General features: G+C 37.9%; 1 protein-coding gene across 4 annotated transcripts in view; it reads right to left on the bottom strand.

The window, feature by feature from the left end:
- The window catches only part of GAB1 (GRB2 associated binding protein 1), a 99,239-nt gene that overhangs the window by 10,964 nt on the left and 62,705 nt on the right, over positions 1-25,570 (bottom strand). For 2 of the 4 annotated variants that reach the window (XM_063458462.1, XM_063458464.1), the window contains exons 3-7: positions 20,155-20,371; positions 18,346-18,423; positions 13,612-14,195; positions 13,067-13,152; positions 10,728-11,031 (exon numbers count right to left, since the gene is read on the bottom strand). In XM_063458462.1, coding sequence (XP_063314532.1) covers positions 10,728-11,031; positions 13,067-13,152; positions 13,612-14,195; positions 18,346-18,423; positions 20,155-20,371 — 1,269 coding nt within the window. The remainder of the gene's footprint in view (positions 1-10,727; positions 11,032-13,066; positions 13,153-13,611; positions 14,196-18,345; positions 18,424-20,154; positions 20,372-25,570) is intronic. The other 2 variants (XM_063458463.1, XM_063458465.1) reach the window with 1 other exon arrangement.

The raw sequence follows: 25,570 nt of genomic DNA, 5'->3' as shown, positions 1-25,570 counted from the left end.
CAGATTACCAGAATAGTGGTTATCATGCCTTTACAGAGCAGTAGTCAATAACATGTTTTAACTTTGTTACTAGTTTACTCTACAATCTTGGCATAGAACCCACAGAGCTGGCATACACCAAGACAGAAAACAGAGGAATGAAATGAAAATTATATACAATGTTTCATTACCATGAAATCTTTATCATGCTACAAAATATATTTCTTTTCCAAACTAACTAAAATGAGAAAGGATATAAAGAGTATATAGAGTAAACACTGTTAACTGTGGGAACTGTTATTTCCCTGTTTTATAAAAAATAAAAAAGCCTGTGCTCCCTAATTGATAGCGCATTCGTAGCTAGATATGGCGCTGTTTACAGCTTCTGTCCACAACATGGAACTTGTAACACTTCGGAGTGCTAGTCTAACTTGTGTAATACCGAATTCTGTTCATTCCTTATAGTACCAGAGTAGAGGGGCAGCATCTCCAAAGGATGCAGGGACCTCTAGTGTGATATTGGCAGTATAAATATACAGTAGTTAGGTTTACACATTAGTTGTGGGTTTTAAATCCCAAATCAATTCCATAAGTCAACCAATTACTTTAATTAATTTAATGTTGCAATGCCACTGAATGCCTTTCTGGGAAAACATGGAAACATGAATTTGAGGAGAGATTTCTTTAAGCACAAAGTTTTGCAGTGAAAACGTGCGTGTGTTTACAATCCACCCATATCGGGGTACCTTGAAGTAGGGGTGAGCTAAAACACTGTATAGCCATATAGCTATTTGCAAGTAATCCTTCTCCCTCCTTGGAGGCAAAAAGCAACAGGAGTGACAGTATGATTTAAGTCAGACAGTTACTTCCTGTAGTGCAGGTCACAATGAGTAACCTAACCAATAGAGAAAACAAAGTCCCTAAGTTTGCAGCCATCCCAAGGTGCTGTCGTCACCATGGTCCAGAAGAGTCTGCAAAAGGCACAACAGTGGATCAGGTGGTGACTACCCCACCTGTGAAGGACCCGACTAAAGGGTCCAGTATAATTCTCTAGAACATACTCACAGAATCCCAGTCCCACTCCCTGGGAAAATAGAGTGGTTGGAGTTGAAGGTGAAAGTTGCAAAGTTTAATGTGTTTGATGACAACTACTAGCACACATGGAACCTCCATATATCCTGCAAAAGTTGGGTTTGACTGGAAAAGATGGAAACAGTCAACACAAAGCTTGCCATACAGGCAATCGTGAGCAAAACTCCCATGGAGGCCACATTCAGAAATGACCCTGGTAAGTTGACAGACCAGCCATGTCCATGCTAGAAGAGATAGGAGTAGGTCCTTATGAAAAACTGCTTGGTTATAATAGTCCTCTTGCAAAAGGATGTCATCGAGTAGGGGTAAACCAAGAGGCAGAGGGACGTTGGAAAAATTATGTTAAGGGTAAGACAAGTAGTGGCTAGCCCAAAATAAAAGTGTCACCAAGCTAGCGATGACAGTCCAAGAGCACAAACACGAACAACCGACAGTGATTGGGCATATAGAGATAAGCATGATTTAGATTGCATAATTGTCAGAAAGGAACCTTCCTACAAAAGGGAAAGAAAGAAACATCCTGTACAAGTACTCTGTGTTTACTAAAAAGAAGGACGCGACTCCTGTGACCACTGTGTGACTAGCAACAGGGCCTAAAACACTCAACCAAAGTTTATGAGCAGGCATATCTGCGGCAGGAATGCACTCTTACCCACGCAGAATGTACCTTTAAATCTGCGCCAAACAAAGTGGTAACCAAATAGGGGATAGTGAAATCCTTGTTCAGCTGACAAATTCGAAAGTCACAGGAAGAAACGCCAAGGCAGAATTTCTGGTAAATATCTCAAAGCAACCATTAGGGCATCTAGCATATAGGCCAAAGTGACCTTAACAAATTGCATGTTCCCGAGGAAGAGTACATACTGTACAGCTGATCACACTACATGGAGCAAGCATTTAGGCTCCATGCATTTAGAGAAACTGGTGGGTGAAAAATAGCTGTAATGAGCCTAAATGATTTGTGCAACATGTCTTCCAAACAGGTACAGCAAAAGGGAAGAATCAGAGACAGGCAGAGCTGGCTAAAGCAGTAAGGAGGCCATGTTTAGAGAGCAACATGGCCACCCGAGGAAGGAAGCATGGTTGAGGCACACACGCTGGAATTAGTAGGTCGCAATGGCTTCAGCGCACATAAACAGTAAAATAAAGGCATTCAAGCCTTTGTACTAATGCTCCCCAGTAGTCCAAAACAACAATAAACATCAGGAATATCCCAAAAAGATGTTGTGATATCAGGTAAATAACGGCTAAAACAGGAAAAATTGCACTCCATTTAAAATGCCTGTATGCAACTACAATCAGGGAACATGGCATTACCAGAGTGACACATATACACAGTGGATTAACTCATTACTCCAGGGTTTATAAGACACACCCAGAGTGGAGACAGGAGTAAGTAAAGGCTAGACTAACAACAAGCTGATGGTTATGATTGCATGATTCTCCTCGCCCAGTCCATCATTGCGGGTAAACTCACAAAGGGAGTGCCCAAAGAGACAAGAACCTCACGATAGCTTATTATTGGGCATGAAGCCTGGCACGACATAACTGGAAACCTATAAATGTTTTGTCAAAGACCCAGGTCTCTATATTTCTTGCACACATGTGGACCAAGCACTCACAGGGTAGAAGATCCATAGACAGGAATCCTTAAATGAAGTAGAAAATAATATAACTTGTACAGCTGCAAGAAAGTCAACTAATCTCCAAAAGTGACATAGCAATCGCTGGTAACATTTCCTGCAAAGGAAGAGAACTGCTCTCTGGTAGTGGTTCTACCTTTCCAGTTGAAGGAAGGACTATCCTAATGGATTCTTGTGGACAGTGCAAACATCAGGATGAGAACATGCCATCATCTTATATTCTATTAATGCCCGTCAAACCCTGTGAGTGTATTCCAATGTTATTGTGGAAATATTTCACAGAAATTACAGGGAAGCATTTCCATAACAAATCAATTGTGCTAATGCTTTAAAACTATATTGATGCACCCACAGCATGTTTTACAAACACATTTCTGTATGTGGACAGAAATCAATAGGGATACGGCTTCTAGAGAAACAACTGGAGTACTTTACAATCCAAAGCCTTTAAATCTCCCAGCGACTAAGTAGCAGCATGAAGCAGTGAATACTAAAAAGCTTAACTTATACTTCCATATTTATATCAAGCCTTTACACAAATTAGCAGAAAGAGAGTTTATCGGTTAATGTATTGATGAAATGATGTCACAGCAGGTCAATCCCTGTTCTTTCTGGTGAACATCTTATTTAAAGAAAGCTCTGTTGCTGATTAATGGGTCACTAAAGGCACTTGGATTACTTCATCTCGATGAAATGGTCTGGGTGCAGTGGCACTGTAGTTTTAACCCTGCAATGTAAAACACTGTAGTTATGTAGAAATTGCAACGTTTCCATTGCAGAGTTAAACACAGCCAGACAGACACTAGAGGCATTTGTGCAGGAACAACCTAGTAAATCCAGTTATATGACCAATGAGGAGCATTGGATTGGCCATTGCAGAGAGACCTGGAGCAGGAAGCAGAGCCGAGGGAGTCTCGGCACTGGAATTAAGGAAAGTAAAACACCACCACCAGGTTCTTGCAGGACACAGTGGGGAGGGGGGAGATTAAGATTTAATTGGACACTAGCGTACTACAGCATTAGAAATACGACAAAATATGATAAGATATTAAATAATACTAAATAAATAATGGTGGGTTAAAGTGACTATAAATGTGGAAAAATCCCCCAAAATTAAAATCAAGAAACGCAGATTAAATATATGCAATATTAAGGGAGGCACATAAACATTTAAACTAAAATGGTTTAAAACTAATAGCTAAATAAAATAACCACCTACTAACAATTCAATAGCAATTACTGCTGTTTGAATAAGGAAAATGTATATGTAATTCTGATTTCCCAGATTGTGTACAGTACTGAAAAACAGTGATGGTTAGTGTTGGAAACTGCAGTGTTTACTGGGCGTTGCCAGCTGCCCAGCACCGATCTCAGTAATCATAAATCATAATTATAATCATAATTATACAAAGTGTAATTAAGGAAACGACCAGTAGATGGCGGTCATAGACCACTATCTATGGCGTTAAATCATAAAACCCAATTTTAAAATCAGATTTGATATTAGCAGTGGGTTATCATAGAGTTAGAGTTATTGTTGGGTTAGGGTTCGATTTAAGGGTAAGAGTGGGGTAGGGTTAAGGTTAGCTGTAAGGTTACGGTGAGGATAAGATAAGGGTTAATACTGTTTTAATGTTAACGGTAGTGTAAGGTTGAGGTTTAGGTTAAGGTAGTCATATGGTTACAGTTAGCGTAAGTGTTGGGTTAAGGGATATGGTTGGTATAACGTTAGTGTGGGGGTTGATGTCAACTACCAAAAATGTATTTAGATCTTAAATATATTAGACATTTAACAAGCAGGAATAATATTAATTTTTTAACATGTATGTCACACGTAATGTTGTGTTAGGTATACATATAAGATATTAAATAAAAGTACTTCCTTTCTTTCTTTTAATAACCAATATGTATTTAACCCTTAAATTACAGATGGAAATCCTATAGCTCAAATTGTTTTGGCTCAAAACATGAACAATTGCCCCTGTCCTTAAGGGGTGAAATAGCTATTTATGATACAGCTTTATCAAATATATCATTCTTGAAAAGGTTTTATATTTCAAAATGGTGGATTTTACCAAATTATATTTGGTTGGGGCTACTCTACTAAAGGAACACTATAGTCACCTAAATTACTTTAGCTAAATAAAGCAGTTTTAGTGTATAGATCATTCCCCTGCAATTTCACTGCTCAATTCACTGTCATTTAGGAGTTAAATCACCTTGTTTCTGTTTATACAGCCCTAGCCACACCTCCCCTGGCTATGATTGACAGAGCCTGCATGAAAAAAAAAAACTGGTTTCACTTTCAAACAGATGTAATTTACCTTAAATAATTGTATCTCAATCTCTAAATTGAACTTTAATCACATACAGGAGGCTCTTGCAGGGTCTAGTAAGCTGTTAACATAGCAGGGGATAAGAAAATATTAATTAAACAGAACTTGCCATAAAGAAAGCCTAAATAGGGCTCTATTTACAGGAAGTGTTTATGGAAGGAGGTGTGACTAGGGTTCATAAACAAAGGGATTTAACTCCTAAATGGCAGAAGATTGAGCAGTGAGGCTGCAGGGGCATGTTCTATACACCAGAACTGCTTCATTAAGCTAAAGTTGTTAAGGTGACTATAGTGTCCCTTTAACAATGAATGTTTATTAAAATGAATAATGATGCACCCAGTTTCGGTTTCATATTTTTAATGGGGATTGCATTTTACTTTAACTAATCATTTCCGCAAAGACAATAAAATGATATGGTATTTTAAAAGGTAAAACAAAGACAAAAAAAACAACAACACGTACACCAGCAATACTCATTCCAAAACCACAGAAACAGAACCCCCCAAAGACAACAAACAAAGCAACATATATATATATATATATATATATATATATATATATATAAAAAATTGCAAGAACCAAATCACCGCTGCTACCAGATGTTATAGCGTGGGAAGAAAGCATAATTTAACAATACAAAATGTTGACGTTTAAAATAAATAAAACATTTTTTTATAAATTATAATTGTATATATCACTTACAATTAATGCCCAACAGTGTGTAGATTTCAGTTTCAGTTAGTAACTTACATAAGACAAGTACATAATAAACATTAGAAATTTTAATTTTTTTTTTTATAAAACAGGCTCCAACAACATAGCCAGTTAACTGTTCTGCTATTTCAAAGTTGCATATATTTGAACAAAAGAAAACGGTTTTACACAATTATTCTGAAGTCATACATGATTAATCTTTTTCAAATTTATCTTATGCTGGGTTTTTCTTTGAGATTCCCATATCAGATATCTGAATCTTAAGTAGATTACATCAAAATCCCTAGGGCAATTCTTCAAACTAAACACAAACGTCAAATCATGCTTAACTTTTACTTGACTTACAGAGAGTTAGTATATATAATCAGCAATTCTAGGGAAATAATTTAGAAGTAGAGCAAAAACCAAAATAATCTGTGTAAGTTGACCAAAATATTGCTTTTCATACAGAATCCAAATGTTTACTACACAAACAGGAATCAATGGTTTGTTATTTAAATGCTCCGCATTGTTGAAAAGGCTGAGAAGAAAGAAGCTCTAAAGGTTAATGTTTTTAACAGAACTAATGATCTGCTATGGAGGGGTTAATAAACCAAAAAGTTATAAAATATTAACATTCAATTGATTTCCATGGCAATTGCACAACTTACAACTGCCTCGGAACTGCGGTTTGTAAATAACATCTATGTTCTAAATGCTTTTATTCCAAACTTGCATTCAGTCATAGCTTTTTTTTTTCCACAGAACAATATTTACATGTGTATTATATTATTCTTCATTTTGACCCATTTGTGGAGGTTTTTATTTTTAAACATGGTTTGCTGTTGAATGAGAAATTTCTCATTGTACTTCACATAGTAGGTTATAAGCTGCACCACATTCAAAAATATAAAAAAAACAAAAACCTAAAGAACTTTCAAACAAAGTGCAGGGTTGGGTAGAGCATATCAGTTAGATGGATAGCGGTATTTTATATCAAGTCCAAGTGGAGTGCCGAATTGATCTAATTAATGTATACCCAGGCAGGTAGAATTTGAAGTTTCAATAAATCATTTACAAAATTAACCACACTTATTTACTTCCATTGTTTCCTGAATAAAATATTTGTATTAAATCAGAGAAAGCAACAAACTAATCAGGTTTTACTGACTGCTTTCTAGTCATTGTGTCATAATTACAAAAAGATTGCATGTTTTATTGTTAAACATTGTGAGTTTTGTTTAGCGGTGTTTACTAATGCTACTTGCTCATTCTACTGTCCAATAAAATTTTTGAATATCCTTTATTGACTTAACTACTTAGGGAAATGGTTAAATATCAATATTAACATGAACATTGAGCAACTATATGCAAATATTGTGGTATACTTTGTGTATTCACAAGAGAATAAACACACGGTAAGAAAAAACAAAAACAAAACTACTTTAGCAAGTAGGAGGTTTAGAACAGACTATTAAATAGTGCCACAAATCTGGCAGTGGATTACAAGCATTCAAAACATAGCGTTACAAATAAAAATGAAGTTGCCTTTTAGTTTCCTTTGAAAAGTTGCCAACTAAGATTCCTAAACAACAACATTTAATCTTTTAGGAGAGTCTCTATTGAGTTAATAAATACAAAAGCCATGTCTCTTAATACAGTGGTTTGTAACCCCCGGTACTTCACCCTAAATTGTGTCCCTAAGCTATGTTTATTAGGTCCCCAATGACAGGAAGTTGTACACTGTATTCAGTGATATCACCTGACTTCACACAATCAAGTGTTTGCTGTAGATGTAATGCTTTCCCCAGTGCAAAAAACACAAAACCTGTTTGGCACGGGTAAAAGATTAATGTAGATATTTTGCAGAATTTATTTTACTATACATAAAAATGCATTTGAAGAATGATTCACGGACATTGGTTAACAATCGAAAAATGGGTTATCAAGCAGATAAGAAAAGGAAAGAAAAAATAAAAAGGACTAGGAACCACTGACTTAGAAGAACAAACATAATTTAAGGCGCAATTTACAGTTTGATGCAAAAACAAAGTCACTGTAAAATATGTTTTCAAAATTGCTCCTTCCGTAGCAGTAGATTTAAAACCTGAAAATAAATGCATTAGTGTGCAGTGATTAAACAGGGACTGGAAAATACCCTTCTACAACTTTTATGTGGTGTTCGGTTTCCTTTTACATCTATTAAACGAACAACATGCTGTAAAAAATATATATATTTACTTTTAAATTATATCGTTTTTGCAAGAAAAAAAAACCAAAAAAAAACTATTAAGCCTAGCTGTATTCTTGTACCGGGACAGTTCCTCATTGCAACCCAATCAGCTCATGGTGAGATCGTCAATCTTGAGTCTAATAACAAGTTTCCCATAGAGAAGCATTTTTTCAGACCAATGGCACATGAGCAGCAATTGCTGCAATCCACCACTCCAATGTTTCTCTATCAGAAGGATAAGCTGCGATAGGCATCATCATGCCCTTTGTGATAATGTTGAAAGTGAAGACCTTTGAAAATTGAAGGTCTTAATGAGAAAGTACCTATAGTCACCATCTGACTGCCATTCAGCTAAACTAACAGGAAGTAACAGGATTGGCTTTATGACCGGTAAGGAAGGAGGTGTAAGGTTCATTTATAAATTAATAATATATAAATAAAATGTATAAAAAAAAAAAAAAAAGGTCTACTGAAAAAGGACATTTAATAAAATACAAATTTGAGAACAAAAGACACTCTTTAAACAAAGTACTTCAGGAAGTTGAAGTGCTTTATGTGTTTGGACTATTTTTTTTAAGGAACACAATATACTCAAAGTGCCTTAATTTAATACATTAGCTATACAAATAATTAGAAACAGACAAAATAAATCCTTTAAATATCCTTAATCTGCAGCCCTTGCACAAGCAAGTGTCTGAAGATGGATGGCAAATGAGGAAGTACTCTTTTAAGAGTGACAATTTATTGCTGCAGCAGGAATAAGGCCAATAAGAAGAGATAATCAGATTCTCCTGTAAGAGAATACCAAGAGCAGGGGCTGTAGCCATTGGTGCCCAGAGGGATCCAGGCAAGTTGTCAAACCATAGCAGAACATGGTAAAGTGCCAGAGTAATCCTGATACCATAACCTCAGTGGGCTGTAGTGGTTATGGTGCTCTGAGTGTTCATTTAACGTATATAATAGTGTGCTCAATATGGAACATTTCTGAAGTGTGCAAACCTATAGGCATGTGGTGCAAGAAAAGCAGTTTCCAGACCCTGTATCTTAAAGGAACACTATAGGGTCAGGGACACAAACATGTATTCCTGACCCTATAGTGTTAAAACTACTATCTAGCCCCCTCTGGCCACCCTTGCCTCCATAAATATAGTAAGATCTTACTCGTATTCAAGTCTGCAGCTGCTGCCTCCGATCTGCCTGCTTACAGCTGGCATTATAAGGTTATTATTTATATAGCGCCAAAAAATTCTGCAGCGCTTTACAGTGGATGGACGAACAGACATGTAGTTGTAACCAGACAAGCTGGACACACAGGGACAGAGGGGTTGAGGGCCCTGCTCAATGAGCTTACATGCTAGAGTGAGTGGGATAAAGTGACACAAAGAGTATAAGTAGGGGTTATGAAATAGGTTGCTAGAAAAGTATTCACTGAGAACTTGGGTTATTTTTGATTGTTACAAAAGAGGAATCAGTTTAAGGAAGTGGGCAGCATTTCAGTTAGAAACAGCAGAGAGGCAGTCAGACACTGGTCAAGAGGGACGGGGAGGGATCAGGAGAGGACAGGTAGATTTGCATGTCATCCGCATAGAAATGATATTGTAAGCCAAAGGAGCTAATGAGTTTACCAAGGGAAGCAGTATAGATAGAGAACAGTAGGGGACCAAGGACGGAACCTTGGGGGACACCAACAGAGAGGAGTTGGGGAGAAGAAGCAGAGCCAGAGAAAGAAACACTGAAAGAGCGCTGGGAGAGGTAGGAGGAGCACCAGGAGAGAGCAATATCTTTACTTAATAAAGCAATTTTGGTGTATAGATCATGCCCCTGCACTCTCACTGCTCAATTCTCTGCCATTTAGGAGTTAAGTCACAGCCAGGGGAGGTGTGGCTAGTGCTGCAAAGACAGAAACAAAAGTGATTCAACTCCCAAATGGCAGAGAATTAAAACAAGAAGATTAGAAAGTCATAGTGAGAAGAGCTGAATATGAGCCATTAGAGGAGCACTCCAAAGCATAGTAGTGGTTGTGGTGCCAGGAGGGCCCTGCCACCCCATGGAAGTAAATCATTTGCTAACAGTTTGACAACTTACATGGTTATGCTAAGCGCCCATCACTTTCTCCATCGAGAGCGTCGGCTGACCACTTTCAGCCAATGTGATAACCACTGCACTGCCAGGCTTAGCTCAAAATAGTGGTTCTCCTGAAACAGGTGACTGGCACACAGCAGATCTGAGGTAGTTGTCATGCGATTTGACAACTTACAATGTAGTGGTTACAGTACTCGCAATGTTCAAAATACGAAGCACAACTTTAATTTTCTATTGCTGCCATGATAGAAGAGGAGGTGTAAAAGTACATCAAGAAATGGGAAATTAATATCACAGACAGTGACTATGTAATATTCACCTTTTCAGTTACTTTTACATGTAAAACTTGCTCCTAGCTGTGTTACTGAACAGATCGATGACCAATGTGGATTTCCTGCTTAGTTATTTTTATCTTTCCGACAATAAATGTCAGCACCTTTTTATTATTTAAAAAAAATACAATCCTCAAATTATACATTTACATACATTTCTAGAGCTATACTTCTATGAGGGAAGACTGCAAAGTCAGGGTGAGTTTTGTTTGACACGTACCTTTTTAATTATTTTAGCAAGTCTTTTGTTGCAATACATACAGTAGGTTATGCAATTAGCAATAGCTAGCAGCATTGCTCTGTAGAAGCAGCAGTTGTCTCTGAAGGCCCAGCTTACCTTTCCTATCAGGCTTTAGGTTTCGGTTCACTGGTGGAGGTTCGCAGTCTGTAGATGGCACAGACCTTCTAGGAGATGTCTTTGGACTGGATCTAAAACCCATGTGAGCTGGAGGTGGCACTTGCATTCCAAACGCTGAAAAATCAAACGTGCCTGGAGTCATTGGGACATAGTTAGTTTCCTGGATGGGTTCAGTACAGCTGTTGGAATGCTGTCGAGGAGGAGAGTTTGGGTTCATGGGTACATAGTTTTCATCTAATTCTTCATTGGAAAAACTTCCAACTGCCAACATGCTTTTGTTTTTCTGTAGTACAAAAAAAATAAAAAATAAAAATAAAAACATATATCTGCTGGGGTGAATATTTGCATTAACTAGTAAGGATAGAATACTTCCAGCAGTCTAACATTAAAAGGTAATTTAACAATAAATACATTTAAAAAAATAATACAATACAATACAATAAAAACTTGTTTTGGTGTTTTCTGAAAGTGTTGTTTTAAGTCACAAAAAAAAAAGGTTGTCTTTTTTTCTTTTACAAAATAAAAGAAAACCAATACATACATATATCTAATGGGGTACATTGACGGTGTGGCAGGCTTAGGCAATATATGATCATATAATGTAACTAAACCCCCATAATTTTTTTGCCTAGGTGAGGTGTTTTTAAATAAAACTACTACAATCTCTAAGATTTGAAATCATTGTTTAGTGAATAAGCGAGTGCGCTGGATTCTGTATTATATATCTATGTTGTCTTGTTACCCTGAGGAAAGTCCCGAATAGGGACTGAAACGTTGTTCTCTGATTTTAACTTGAACTAAATAAAATATTGGAATTTTAAATACCAGTGAGCAGCTATCCTTTGGCAGACTGTACATTTGGAGTCCAGGCTATGGCACCCGGCAATATGGGATACTACTAAGCGTGAGTGCGGGAGAAATTTTAATATATATATATATATTTATTTTTTTTAATTAAATTATTTTTTCATTTTTATGATAACAGTAGTAAACTTCCAATCTTACAGATGGTGGTCTGTAACCAACATTGTGGAGTAAAGAGCAAGTAAGGTCTCAATCATCACCACTAGCCTGACCGTCATTAGCAGGCTCCAACTTTTTAAAGAGATACTCTAAGCACCAAAACAATGCTAGCTAAATGAAACAGTTTTAGTGTATAGATCATTCCCGTGCAGTCTCACTGCTCAAATCTGCACCATTTGGAAGTTAAATAGCTTTTATTTTTGTTTTTGCAGCCTTAGTCACACCTCCCTGGCTGTGTTTTTTTTATTTTCTATGTTTTTCAATCAGATCTGACAGCACAATAGGTTTACTTTAGAAGTTTGTATCTCCTTTTGCGTTAATTGAACTTTTAGCAGGCTGCTAACAGAACGGGGGATACTAAACTCTACATTAAACAGGCTGTGAAATAAATCAAGTTTATACATTAGATCTCTCTTTACAGTAAATTTGTAGGGAAACATGCAGGGAGGTGTGACTAGAGCTGCATAAATAGAGTGATTTAACTTCTAAATGACAAAGAATTTAGCAGTCATTGCAGGGGCATGACCTACACACTAAATCATGTCCATTAAACTAAAGTTGTTTTTGTAGTTATAGTTTTGCTGTATAGAAAGATACATGCTATATATGCACTAGTATTTTGTAATAGCCATCAATGCTAAACTTGAATAAACAGGTAATGATGTGGAGGTACACAAATTCACTGTAAACTATGACCAAGAACAAATTTATCAAGTACTGTAATTAAAGAAAATGTATTCATGATCTACTACACCCTGTTATTTAATCATTTTCAAACACATTATTTTGCCAAGACGTGCTAGAATGTAAATTTTGTTGAAGCTGTAATAGCCATTATTTTTTTTTTATAAAGGCCCGAATAAAGTATGCTCAAATTAGCACTTTTAGAAAGAAATGTATTCAGTAAGCTTCAGTTCAAGCAGGGTTACAAAAACAGGCGATAGATGCATGTACAAAATCTGCAGAGACACAGAATGGTCTGCTGAAACTAGAAATGGGTATGTCTTAAGCATTGTTTAAAGCAGGGGTCCTCAAACTCCTGCCCCCCAGATGTTGCTGAACTACAACTCCCATGATTCTTTGAATTACATAGATAGCCAGAGAATCATGGGAGTTGAAGTTCAGCAACATCTGGGGGGCCGGAGTTTGAGGACCCCTGGTTTAAAGGAACACTTTACTGTAAGGAATACAAAGATTCAAATTTTGTATTTATTATGCAAAAGAAGAAAATTAGTTTTAAAAAAATCAGTTAAATCTGTATGGCTGATGCTACAGTAGCACTCTCTTTTACTTACAAAATGGCTGTGAAAGCACTCAAGTGAGCTGGATCTGTCACTAGTAAATGGCCTTGGTATATCATAGAAATCTTGAGAACTCATATCTAGAAACAGAGAAGAAACATAAAATGTTTTAAGAAACAGTAAAAAAATAAATGTTTAATGTTTTTTTTTATCACGGTACAACATAGCATAATCTCTGTTTTTAGGAATGCAACTAAGCATGCCCATTAATCTTTAATGTTTCAAAAGAATAGGAGACCACGTGGTCTAAGTGGTAAACGTTTTGTAAGAAATGCATTGAGAGTGCACACAAATTGTTATGCATTCTTACATTTGAAGCACTATTGCAAAACTTTAAGAAAAAAAAATATATCTTTTAAACAGTGAACATGGGTGATAATACTAACTTACGGTCTCATAATAACTAATGTGTTCAATATCTTAAGACAACTTTCATAAAGCAGCAAACGATAACATAACTTTAGAGGCAGCATCACACTCAAGCACAGAGTATTTTTAAAAGCCAGGTAGTTATAGGTGGGAACAACAAAAAGTCTTACCTTTCCTATATTTGCTTAACTCTAATGTGGAAATAGTATTACTACGAGGTGCCGATATTCCAGATGAAGGAACACAGTAGTTATTGTCAGTCTCTGAAGCAGTGCGGGTAAGACCAAACTCACATGGGGACCGTTCCGACGAATGTTGAGGTTTTGGAGGTCTGGGTGGTGGAACATTTGAAACAGTCTCTAATTTTGATGAAGGTTGCCCCACAAAGCCTTCATGAACCGTTCTGGGTATTTGGTACGAACTTGCAGATGTAGAGGGGATGTCATAGCTTATTGATAAATTCCTAAACTGTCCTTCTAACAGGGAAGCCCCAGACATGTTAAAAACATTTGAATCCACTTCTGCATCTGTACCAGATGGAGAAACAGCTTTTGTTAAAACATCTTGAGAGTAGCTTCTGGGAAGATTATAGAAACTGGCTTCTGTGGAGGTTGAGCCTGTGCGAGATGGAGAGTCATAAACACTAGGCTGCTGGAAGTACCCATTGACTGCATTTTTGGAACCTTTGTGTGAAGGGACGTTGTCATTGCAGTCCGTTTCAGATGTGGTTGACTTTGCAGAATCTATATGTGATCTAAAGAAAGAATATATATGACAAATAGATCTAAATACATATCCCAGGGGTAACAGTAACTACCAAGTGCACCACGGATTACAAACACTTTTTTTCATTTTAACAATAAGAACTTATTTTATTTTATTAAAGAGGGTGAGACCATTTCTTAGACAGTTGTGCGAGCTTTGAATGCACATGCCTGCCCTCCACAGGTGAGCATTGTGAACAGCTTACAAGCAGTTCCACTCATAGGATTTGGTGAGTAGGACAGTAGCTGAAGCCAGGTTTTATGGCTTATGGGATACATAAGTTCTTCCTGCCGAGAAGATAATAAAAATAAGATCAGAATTAGAGGCTACTGCCAACAAACATTTACCTGCCTGTACAAATGTAGCAGCTTTAAAACATTTAACGGTATTGTTTGTTTATTTTATATATTCGGCTTTCTTTCTTTTTTAATTATTTTTTGTGTGCCTATTTTTAATCCAATAAATACGTAATGCATTAAAATCAAGAGTCACTTCCAACCCTAAAGTGTCTCTTTGTCAGTGAGGATTTTATTAAAAGCATACAGTTGTTATACCAAAAAAGTGTTTGCAAACTGCAGTGCACTAGAAAAGTGAATATCGTATAAAAAATATGAGATGGTTGCACTGTAAATAAATAAAAAATTAATGCTGCAACATAAAAAGTTTTATATCAGTATGTCACTGACAATGCAATGTGGGATAGGTACCACTGCACTGTTGGGAACTTGCATGCAGAAATACACAAACCATTGAGATCAACTGAGATATACGTTTTATAGGATGATATGCATATTAATTGTTAATCTCCACCCAAAGCCAGCACTTTCAATTGTTCATTTGCTCATCGCAGGGTACATTTACAAATACACTATATGTTCTACCTAAAGTTATGTATTATAAAAGATATTCAGGGTCACGTTTTCCTTGCCAGAAGCTATAGTATTTCTCCAGAGGCATTTTTATGTGATCTTTGTGTGTATACACACACATACACAATATAAATATATTGTTTTTCTTATATAGTAGATGGACACTGTGCAAAAACAAGTGGATTGCCAAACAGCAATTAGCGTGCCTACCTGCAGTGAAAGAGTGCATATCTAGTGATGTCCCAAGCATGACTGTTAGTACCTCCACCAAACAAATCTCACAAACATGCTGGTGTTAGACAATCGGAAAAGTCTCCAGATTATCCTGAGTCAGCCTATGTTCAATATTTTTAGTTTGGACAAATAAGTAATACGAAGAGCTCCTGTATAGCAGGAGATACTACTAATGCTAAGGAACCAGTGCCAAGCACAGGTCATAAATGCTGTAGGGTAGCTGCATTATAAAAAAAATCTGTGATATATCTGGCCCAAAGCTAGTTTTCCTCCTTTCCATGAAAAGCACATTAGACATGCTCAGTAGTTTCGATTATTATTTTATTATTTATTTAGCTCCAGCAAATTCCATAGCGCTGTACAATGGGTGGACTAACAGGCACGTAATGGTAACCAGACAAATGGACGCACACGAACAGAGGGGTTGAGGGCCCTGCTAAATAAGCTTACATGCTAGGGGAGTGGGTTATAGTGACACAAAGGGTATAAGTAGGGGTAATGAAATCGGTTGCTAGAAATGTATTCACTGAGAACTTATTTTTGACAGTTGCAGGAAATGAGTCATGGGGGGTGGGGGGGGAGGGAAAATGAAAACCCGCTAACAGTTTAAATGATATGCTTTCCTGAAAAAGTGTGTTTTCAAAGATTTTTTAAAGGAGTGGAGACTGGTGAGCATCTAACGGAGGAGGGAAGTGAGTTCCACAGGAACGGTGCAGCCCTCAAGAAGTCTTGAAGGCGAGCATCAGAGGTGGGAGTACGGACAGAGGATAGAAGTAGGTCTTCGGCAGAGCTTCATTCTAGATTGCAGCAGTGCAATATGGGAACACATAAGACCACTGAGAAGGGGATTGCAGTAGTCAAGGCGAGAAAGAACAACGGCATGGAAAGAAGCTGCGTCTGGTGTTAAATAGGGGCGGATCCGAGCTATGTTTTTGAGATGGAAGTGGCAGGATTTGGCGATCGACTGGACATGAGGGGTGAAGGAGAGGTTGGAGTAAAACAGAAAACCTAGGCAGTGAGCCTGCGAGGTAGAGGTGATGGTGGTGCCATCATGAGACAGATGGCAGACATGAGAGTAGCAACACTCGAGGGAGGAAAGACCAGAAGTTCTGTTTTGGACAGGTTGAGTTAAAGGAAGTGAGCAGCCATCCAGTTGGAAATCGCGGAGAGGCAGTCAGAGACACGAGTCAAGATGGGCAGAGAGAGATCAGGAGAGGAAAGGTAGATGTGTGTGTCATCTGCATATAAATGATAATGGAAGCCAAAATAGCTGATGAGTTTACCAATGGAGGCAGTATAGATGGAGAACAGTAGGGGACCAAGGACAGAACCTTGTGGAACACCAACAGAGAGGGGTTGGGGAGAAGAGGCAAAGTCAGAGAAAGAAACACTGAAAAGGCGCTGGGAGAGGAAGGGGGAGCACCAGGAGAGAACAGTATTTTGTAAACCGAGATTATGGAGAATGAGAAGAAGCTGTTGATGATCAACAGTGTCAAAGGCAGCAGAAAGATCAAAGAGAATTAGGATAGTGTAATAGCCGCGAGATTTAGCAGCGATTAAATAATGGATACTTTGGTCACAGCTGTTTCAACAGAGTGACGAGTGCGGAATCTAGACTGAAGTGGGTCAAGCAGAGAGTCGGATTCGAGGAAGTCTGTCAATCTCGCATACACAACTCTCTCAAAGATCTTGGAGGCAAATGGCAGTAGTAATATAGGGTGGTAGTTGGATGTGGGATCAAGGTTGGGCTTTTTCAGAATTGGCGTCATGATTGCATGCTTGAAGTGTGAAGGAAATGTGCAGAAGGAAAGGGAGAGATTGAAAATTTTAGTGATAGGAAGAGCAAGAGAGGGAGACAAAGTGCGGATGAGATATGAGGAAATAGGATCGAGGGAACAGGTGGTGGGGCGGAAGGACCGGAGCAGAGCAGAAACCTCTTCTGTTGTAGTAGGTGCGAATGAGCATAGAACAGTGGAGTGAGTGGGGTTGGGTGATGTATTGGAAGGGGAGGGAGAGAGGTTAGAGATCTCTTCCCTGATTGTAGAAATCTTCTCAGTGAAGTGAGCTGCAAAGTTTAAGGCAGACAGGTTGATAGGAGGAGGGGAAGAAACAGAGCGATGGAGAGCATTAAAATTGTAAAATAACACTTGTCTTTTAGCAGTTCTGTCAATTTCTGAGGACTTTGCATATTTTGGTGACATTGCTGCTTAGGCTGGAGTGGCCAGGGGTGCAGCGAAGGTGAGTTGTACTTACCTGATGCGGTCTGATGTGAGCACCACCATCTTCTTTCTTCAAGTCCTGGCGCTACATCTTCCTAAGCCCATATCAGTGCTGTACTGTCACGCATGCACCAGAGTACAACACTGATGTTTATGAAAAATCCTGCAGGACTTTTCATATATATTATCTTGCAATGACCAAAATAATGCGTCATCACAGCTATCACCATCGACTGCTTGGGTAAGTGACAAAAACGGACAATGGTAATTAGTGTTGTGAGCGCGGTAGTTGGCCATAGGACGAAGTAGTCCCTAATTAGTCTTATGATTTCTTTTGACTGTATTGGAATTGCAATGAAATTCCAACTTTGTCTTAATGCTCCATTTTTTTTCCTGGTGCCAGAGCCTCTTTATCTCCAAGTGTTTGTGGCAGTACAATGCATGAAAATAGCATGCGCTCAGTAGTCCCTTTGGAAAATGAACTTAAATGAGGAGCTACATTCTTCACATTTTGACCTGGAGAACTGGACAATTTCCTGCAATGCATATTAGGCAAGGTAATTTTGCCTAATGTGGATTCAAGCTGTCCATGCCCTTGAAACGCCCAATTAGGTACAGTCCCTACTGTAATATTGTTAAAAACTATACAGGAAGAATCAATAATCCGATATAGTGCAGTAGAATTTTAAATGTAATACTGGAGGGTTAGTATAAAAAAAAGCCAATGTAACCCAATGAATGTTGATTTCACAGCACCCAGTATCCATGCAATGTGAATTTTTCAATATGGCTCACAGTTCAACCACTAAACACTCACTGCCAAGAAACCTTTTTGCTTTCAAAATCTTCTAGTAGTAGATATTCATCTTCTGATGCTATGGATGAAGAATCTTTCCTGATTTGCAAATGATTATATAAGAATGAAAAATTATGTAAATGTCATATGTTGTAGAGTACTAAGTATCATTTAAAAACATGGTGATCTACTCACTATAAGATTGTAAGATTTTAAAAGCAGATTTTTTTTGTATAGACAGAGGGATTCCATTAAGAGTAAAGAGGATAAAAAAAAACTGCTCCCCTCTTCATCAGTGGTGGAGGGTGATCAATAACAGCCACTACTACACTTTCTTCCAACTCATAGGCAGTGGACATTGGAATTTTACATGGTGGAGGAAAGAGTGGGGGCAATAGGGCTAAAAGTCCTTCATTCCCAAGCACAAGAAAGAAAGGGCACAATTTGTAGAGCAACCCATATACCAGTACCTATTTATTATTTTGGAAGGGAGGGTTATTCACTGGGCTTTGTTAAGGTGTCTCTGCTATTTTCCCCACAAGAATCCATAGTGAGTCCCTATGGTTTATAGAGACTGTCACTTATTTGCATGTTTGCCTTACTTCCGAGCAGCAGCCATGAGCAGCAAGTTGCCACTACAGCAGTGAAGTAGCCAAAATAGATTTAGCAGATGAGGTCAGTCATTCTTCCTGAAAGATTATAACTTACTTAAATACCCCCAAATACTTTTCTAAAGCAACACTCCATGCACACTAACCACTACTGTGCGCTGTAGTGATTATTGTACCAAAACTGCCTTTCACCATCCCAATGTAACTAGTAACCATTCTAGAATAGTCTGACCTTTTACCTGGGGATAAATGGGTACTACCTCCTGCCTGTATTTAACCTACAGGTGAGCCTGAAGCTCTCTGCCCAAGCAAAGCACGACAATGCAAGGCTTAGCTCATTGGCTGAGAGCAATCAGATGACACTCTCAACCATTGAGCTGACCCTGCAGGAAGGAACTAAGGAACTAATAGAAGCTTGTAACAGCAAAATGGGGAGCCATGACTGATGAACCTCATAAGTCAAACAGTTCTAAATTGGTTCTCGTGAGGGGGGGGAACCATAGCACATCTTGCATCTTAACAACTCTATTGCAAGCTCTAGTGATCATGGTTCTTGAAGTGTTACCTTAAACAAAGTTTTCTAAAATAATACAGGTTAAAAAAAAGAAAGGACTTCCACTAAATATATAACACACAATAAATAAATATAATATAACACATACTGAAGTATTCTAAAAACCTAAATAATACAGCAATATCAACTAATAACATTACCATTTGCAAAATGGGGGCAGGTACCATCAAGTGGGCAGAAGCACTCGCAACAGAAGATCTATGCATGATTTTGTTATGCGAGATTTCAAACCTTCCACCTACTTGATAGAACCAGGATCACAGCGAAGCATCATTGACAACTCATATAAAAAGGAAGCATTGGAGCTGTGATATTACAGGTACACTAAGCACCATAACCCCTTTGCACAGACAATTTAAACCACTGCCGTTTCTTTAAGAATGTCATTATTGAGCTCTATGCCTGCCTCTGTGTTGACCAAACTAGAACACATAGTCAGCTTACTAAATGACACATAGTACCACACTTAGCAAAAATACTTGTTCCTTAAATAAGGGACATGTGAACATTGCTCCACTCCAGAGCCAAACTATGTCCTTAAACTATAAAAAAGTTTAAGGACACGCAATTTTTTTTAAATAAAAATCACCTACAAGTACTTATAACCACTTTTTACAAGTGCAAGATCAAATGTAAAAGATTTACCTAAAGGGAACTGGTTTCTTGCTTTGGCAGTTGATTAATAGCAGGTAGTCCTGGGGATCTTCTTGGCTAATGGAAGGTTCCAAAGATGGGACGTTGATAAGCTGATAGGGGGGAGGAAGGGGTCCATGGAGTGATGATTGGCTAGAAGGTTCTGAACTTACAGGCAAAGAAACCTCAGTGGGCACACTCATAGGAACGCTGTGTGGTTTCACAACATCTGCAAAGGTAAAAATAAAAGGTAAGAAATTCTTTGTTAATTAAATATAAATATACAAAAACAGTATTTGAAGTGTGTATTAAAGGTTTAAAAAGAGGAGGAATTTTCTTCAGTAGCAGAAACAGAAGTCTACTAACACTGTTGTTAAAGAGAAACTATGTCCAAAAAAAGCTTATATTTTAATGAATATATTTAATTGTTGGAAAAAAAAACAAAAAACCCATCCATAATATATATACATATACACATATACATACATATTTTCTCACGCAAGGCACACCAAAGATCTTTCCAGAATTCCGCAGCACACCACAATAAAAAAAACAAACACACAGGCACACACACAAATACACAAGTTGCAATTTACATAAGTTGGCCAGCCCACACTTCCATACCTTTTGGATGCAGGAGGGAGGTTTTCTGGGCTGACTGGGGATGATGGGAGTCTGAGGCTGTCTGCAGTGTTTTCCCTTCTCCCCTTTCTTTGCCTCCTTTGTCCTCCCAGCCTCCACACTGTCTGTAAGGTGAGTGCAAGTGACTGGAAATAAGTTCCTCGCAGCACTGGGGGGGCTGTCTGGTCGCACTGTTAAAGGGCTGCAGCACCCGACCAGGGCCCTGATTAGACCAGCCTTCCTATTAGGTTTGTTTAAAGTATAGGGGCTACCTGATGGGCCCCCAAAGCCTGCAGGCCTCGACCAGTGCTGTGACACCAGTTGTGGAGCACTGCACTACTAAATTCGTCTTTTTTTATTATTATATTTGTCTTTTTTTTGGGGGGAGGGGGGGGGGGGGACGACAAGTTTGCAGTGCGAGTCACTTCTAGAAAGACATTTTTCAATTACTACTATGATGGAAATCCCCTCATTTCCAACTACAATAGTTTTCTGTCTCTTAATTCATTGTAAACATTGCAGTCCGAATATGCAACCTTAACATTCAAATAGTTCTAGGATACATAAACATGAAATGTTCCTGCAAGGCTTTTGTATGGTAGAGTATTCTACAGAATGTTCTACAACAATGCTACACAACAGTTTCATGATTATTATTATTATTATTATTATTGCAATTTATATAGCGCCAACAGATTCCGTAGCGCTTTACAATATTATGTGGGTCAGACCAGAGTAAAACAATTATGTAAGCCTGCATAGCTTTCAGGAATTTTGAGATCCACAGCATTGAAAATGTCATTATTGTGGTGCAAATGGGAGCCCGAGTGGACCTTTTATACAGGATCAAGCAAAAGCTGTTTAATCATTTTTGAAACTTAAGAAATCAAAAAGGTCCTCAATAAGTTGGTCTGGCATAAAGCACAATTTTTAATGTTACAGACCTTTTGCCAACTAAACAACTTTAATGGATTTCATAGGTTTTGGCCTAATTCATGTGTTGTATTCTTCTGCTCTAATATACATAGTTTTTGCAAAAATAAAATTATTGTCTCTGCACTATAGGACAGCAGCCTCTTTAGTGAGACAGAGACACACACAAAGCCTGCCATTGAGTACTTGGCACCAAGCTGAAAACTAGTGGAACCTGGAGACACCATGGTAAGATGAAGACTTTTAGGCAGATCTGCAGCAAATACATCTGTACATTGTTATGTGTCCTGTGCATGTCTTCTCAACAGTACTTTCATAGCCCAGTGTCGTATATGTGTAAGAGGCTACGAAAGTACCATTTAATGAACATGTGCAGGGAGGGACGCATAATTATAACCAGTATTTCTGCTACAATGGCAAACTGAATCCGAGACAGACACCTCAGCAGTAAGCGTCCTTGGGTAAGACAACTTACAATTTAAATCTGCCTACCTTAAATCTTCAGATTGTTAGCTCAGGGCATTCTTCACCTATATAATTGTAAAGCACAATGGAATATGTGGCGCTATATAAATACTACTAACAATAATAATAAATACCATCTATAATCATGAACGGTTTGCCTCCTGTTTTGCAGCCTGTCAGTTATGAGTGAAGGAGAAAAGAAGAGAGATATTACTACTTCAGGAGATGCACAGCCTGTTGAGTGGTCTGTGATCCCAGTCATCCTGGAGTAGGAGGGGTGGTACTGGTATTTGATTTTTTTGATGCTATTGTTTTAACTGCAAAAATAAATGCAGATTAGTATTAGAAATATTTACCAGAGCTGGGGTCACTACTAAACTGCACTTTCATAGCCCAGTGATGTGAGTGCATCACACTATGCATGTTCCGTTGACGAGCAGTATACCTGTACAGGAAAATGTGATTTCCAATACTAACCTGCATTTCAGTTTGCAATTAGAATAGCACGTTATTGGCATTCCAACACATAACAGTTATTATATTTTAGATCGTATTGACAACATGAAATACATGAGCCTTCTTCGTTTCAAATCAACCTTTAAAAAGTAAGCTGCCTAACGTTTTAGTCTGAAAGCTCTGGCAAGCTGCAAAGTGCTTCTTGTCAGAGATAAAAGTAGAAAGAGAGGTACGGTATTTAAAAACATTTTTTGTGCTAATTTTATCAAATGCATTTTTTTTTAGTCCATCAGAAGCAGAGAGATTATACCTCCCCCCAGCCCATCAATTGCCATGGGTTAACATGTGAATGCCCAGATACTACATAGTGCAAGAGTTCACGAGAAGTATCTACACCTGGCAAAGGTGCAGGAGGGAGTCAACATGGATTGTTGCCCACTCCACCCAACCAGAAGCAAGAAGGTGGAAAGGGAGAATAATGTTAAAATAAATAATAAAATAAATAAATTAACCCCGCAATGACAGAGGCAATTGTCTTACAAAAGTTCTGAACCAAAACAATGCTGACATGGGCTCGTGGCAGCTTAAGCGCCAGGATCTGAAAAGGACTGTCAGGAAGAAGATGGTGGCCACCATGAGGGGCAGATTCAGAGATATAAACCTCACCTTCCCAATTACCCAGCAGAAAAGACATCCTCTGGGGTATACACACACACACACACACCTTTCTCATCTCATTAGGATTCTAATGATATAATAGATATTCACATTTATTAAACTTAAGGTGAGCAGGTATTCTTGAATACATCAATCTTAAAGGGTCAGAATAATTTAGTACCTGATTAGTTAAGATACCAAAACATTTTAAGAAACACCTACAGCACACCATAACACTCAAAACCTTTATCTATGCAACAAATATGTACAAACAAAACTCTACACTGTCAAAGCATGGAATAGATGTCCCATTCCACATTCAATCTTAGGGGAGATAGGTAGCTCCAAAACATTTCCACTTGGAAAGCATGTGGAATAGGTCACCACTCCTTAAAGATCGGTTAACTTTCTCTATTGCTTGAAAAGAAAAAAAAGAAAAACCTAATCCTACCATTATGATGCTGCTGAATAAGTGATTTAATGTATTGTGAAAATAGCAAATCAATAGTTATTGTAATAGGATATTGTGTTATAGTTTCTAGCACTAGTTATTCAACACATCTTCCGTGTAAGAGATAGGCATTCACTTTAAAGGGTGCTGTCTAAAATGTATGTTTTATTAAATCTGCTTTTTAAGGGATTTAAGAGTATTTTACCTTTAATAGTTTAGGTGATGCTCCCCTTCCTTTAAATGGTGAAGCTTCCAGCAGCCCAGACAGATTACACTTCAAGTATTTAGGGTACACATTAGACCTTCCCCATAGGAAAGCATTGAATCAATACATTCCTATGGGGGATTTGAAGATGCTTGATGTCCTCATGTCCAGGGTTGTTTCACAGAAACAGCAATTAGAGCCTTTAGTGGCTGTCTGGGAGACAGCCACCAGAGGCAGTCTTCACCTTACAGGGTTAAGCAGACATGGACAGTGCACCCAGACCACTTCAATGAGATGAAGTGGTCTGGATGGCTATAGTGTTCTCCTTAAACTTGATCTTGACAAAGTTCCTGAAGGCATGAAACGAGTCGGCTGCCATGGCATTCTAACATGTAGAGTCTGTTGCTCCTGTATGTCAATGCAAAGTCTATCAAAGCGAACAATAAAGGATTTTTTTGAATAAGCAGTAGTGAGATTGGTCTTGCCGCTATCCATTTTGAATTACTCTCTAGAATGTGAAAGTCTCTTTGGGAATTACAAGGTGGGGGCTACAAACTTTTATGACAGTAATTGTTTCTGCATAAACAGTGAGAGCCGCAGGAGGAAAGGTACCATCAATTTGACATTCTACTTCTACTATGAGTCCTTCAATAGTGGAATACATGCTTGAACATTTCATGTTGACATGGACGACACTGCGGATGTTAATGTTCTTTACATGCAATGCACAGAAAGGTATGCTTTATAAATTAAAACTAGTGATGTATGTAAAATAGCACAAAATCACTGAGGCTTTGAATCATTTGCACAACTTGAATTGAAAAGTCCCACAAAAACGTTTTACTAGGTTTAATGAAAATGATACAACAATAATATGAGACATAAAGGAAACATCACTGCTGACTAAATCACACCTTTTTAGAATGCATATGAATAGGTAAGGGCAAGCATGAAATATCTTTCCTCATGGTCACAGCTTGGCAGGTAACCCTGTCCAAGACGGTTTGTTACAGTTTAGAAAATAATTATATAGTAACAACTATTTAATTATTAATATTGCCTACAATATCAGCCACACAAGCTTCCTCACATTAAATCTCTAATTGCAAGGTGTCAGAACAGAACTATTTGCTTCAGCAAGTGATGTGAAAATTGTCTGGCAGTAATAAATAATGCCAGGCAAATGTATATAATAAACATCTCAAAATTTTAATGCAAATTTCTTTTTCTTCTTGTTTAAAAAAATAAAATAAAAAAAATGTGACAGAGCTATAATTAATTTTTAAAAGGGCAGAAGCATATCTGACAAGCTTTCTTTAATATATGACAGAGGGATGAGATTATTCTATACCACTAGTGAACACGGGTAATCAGAAGATGTTTATAAGGCATGTATTAAAGCATACAATCAAACAACATTCTATTCTGTTTCCTGCATGATATTCTAATGTGACTCAGTTCATGCAAGACTTTCATAACTAGAGATGGAAAACTTGAAATTTTATCATTTTCAAAACTTTCTAAAGATTTGGGCAGTAGGCAAGTCATCATATGTTCACGTTTGCAAGTGGTTAATGTAGTAATTTCTGGTTTTAACTGGGTCTCTTGGAGAATACATAAAGGTTTTGTCAAGGAATTGT

This window comes from Pelobates fuscus, chromosome 6, assembly GCF_036172605.1.
Source record: "Pelobates fuscus isolate aPelFus1 chromosome 6, aPelFus1.pri, whole genome shotgun sequence".
NCBI lineage: Eukaryota > Metazoa > Chordata > Amphibia > Anura > Pelobatidae > Pelobates > Pelobates fuscus.
This window is presented reverse-complemented; position numbering and strand designations above follow the sequence as displayed.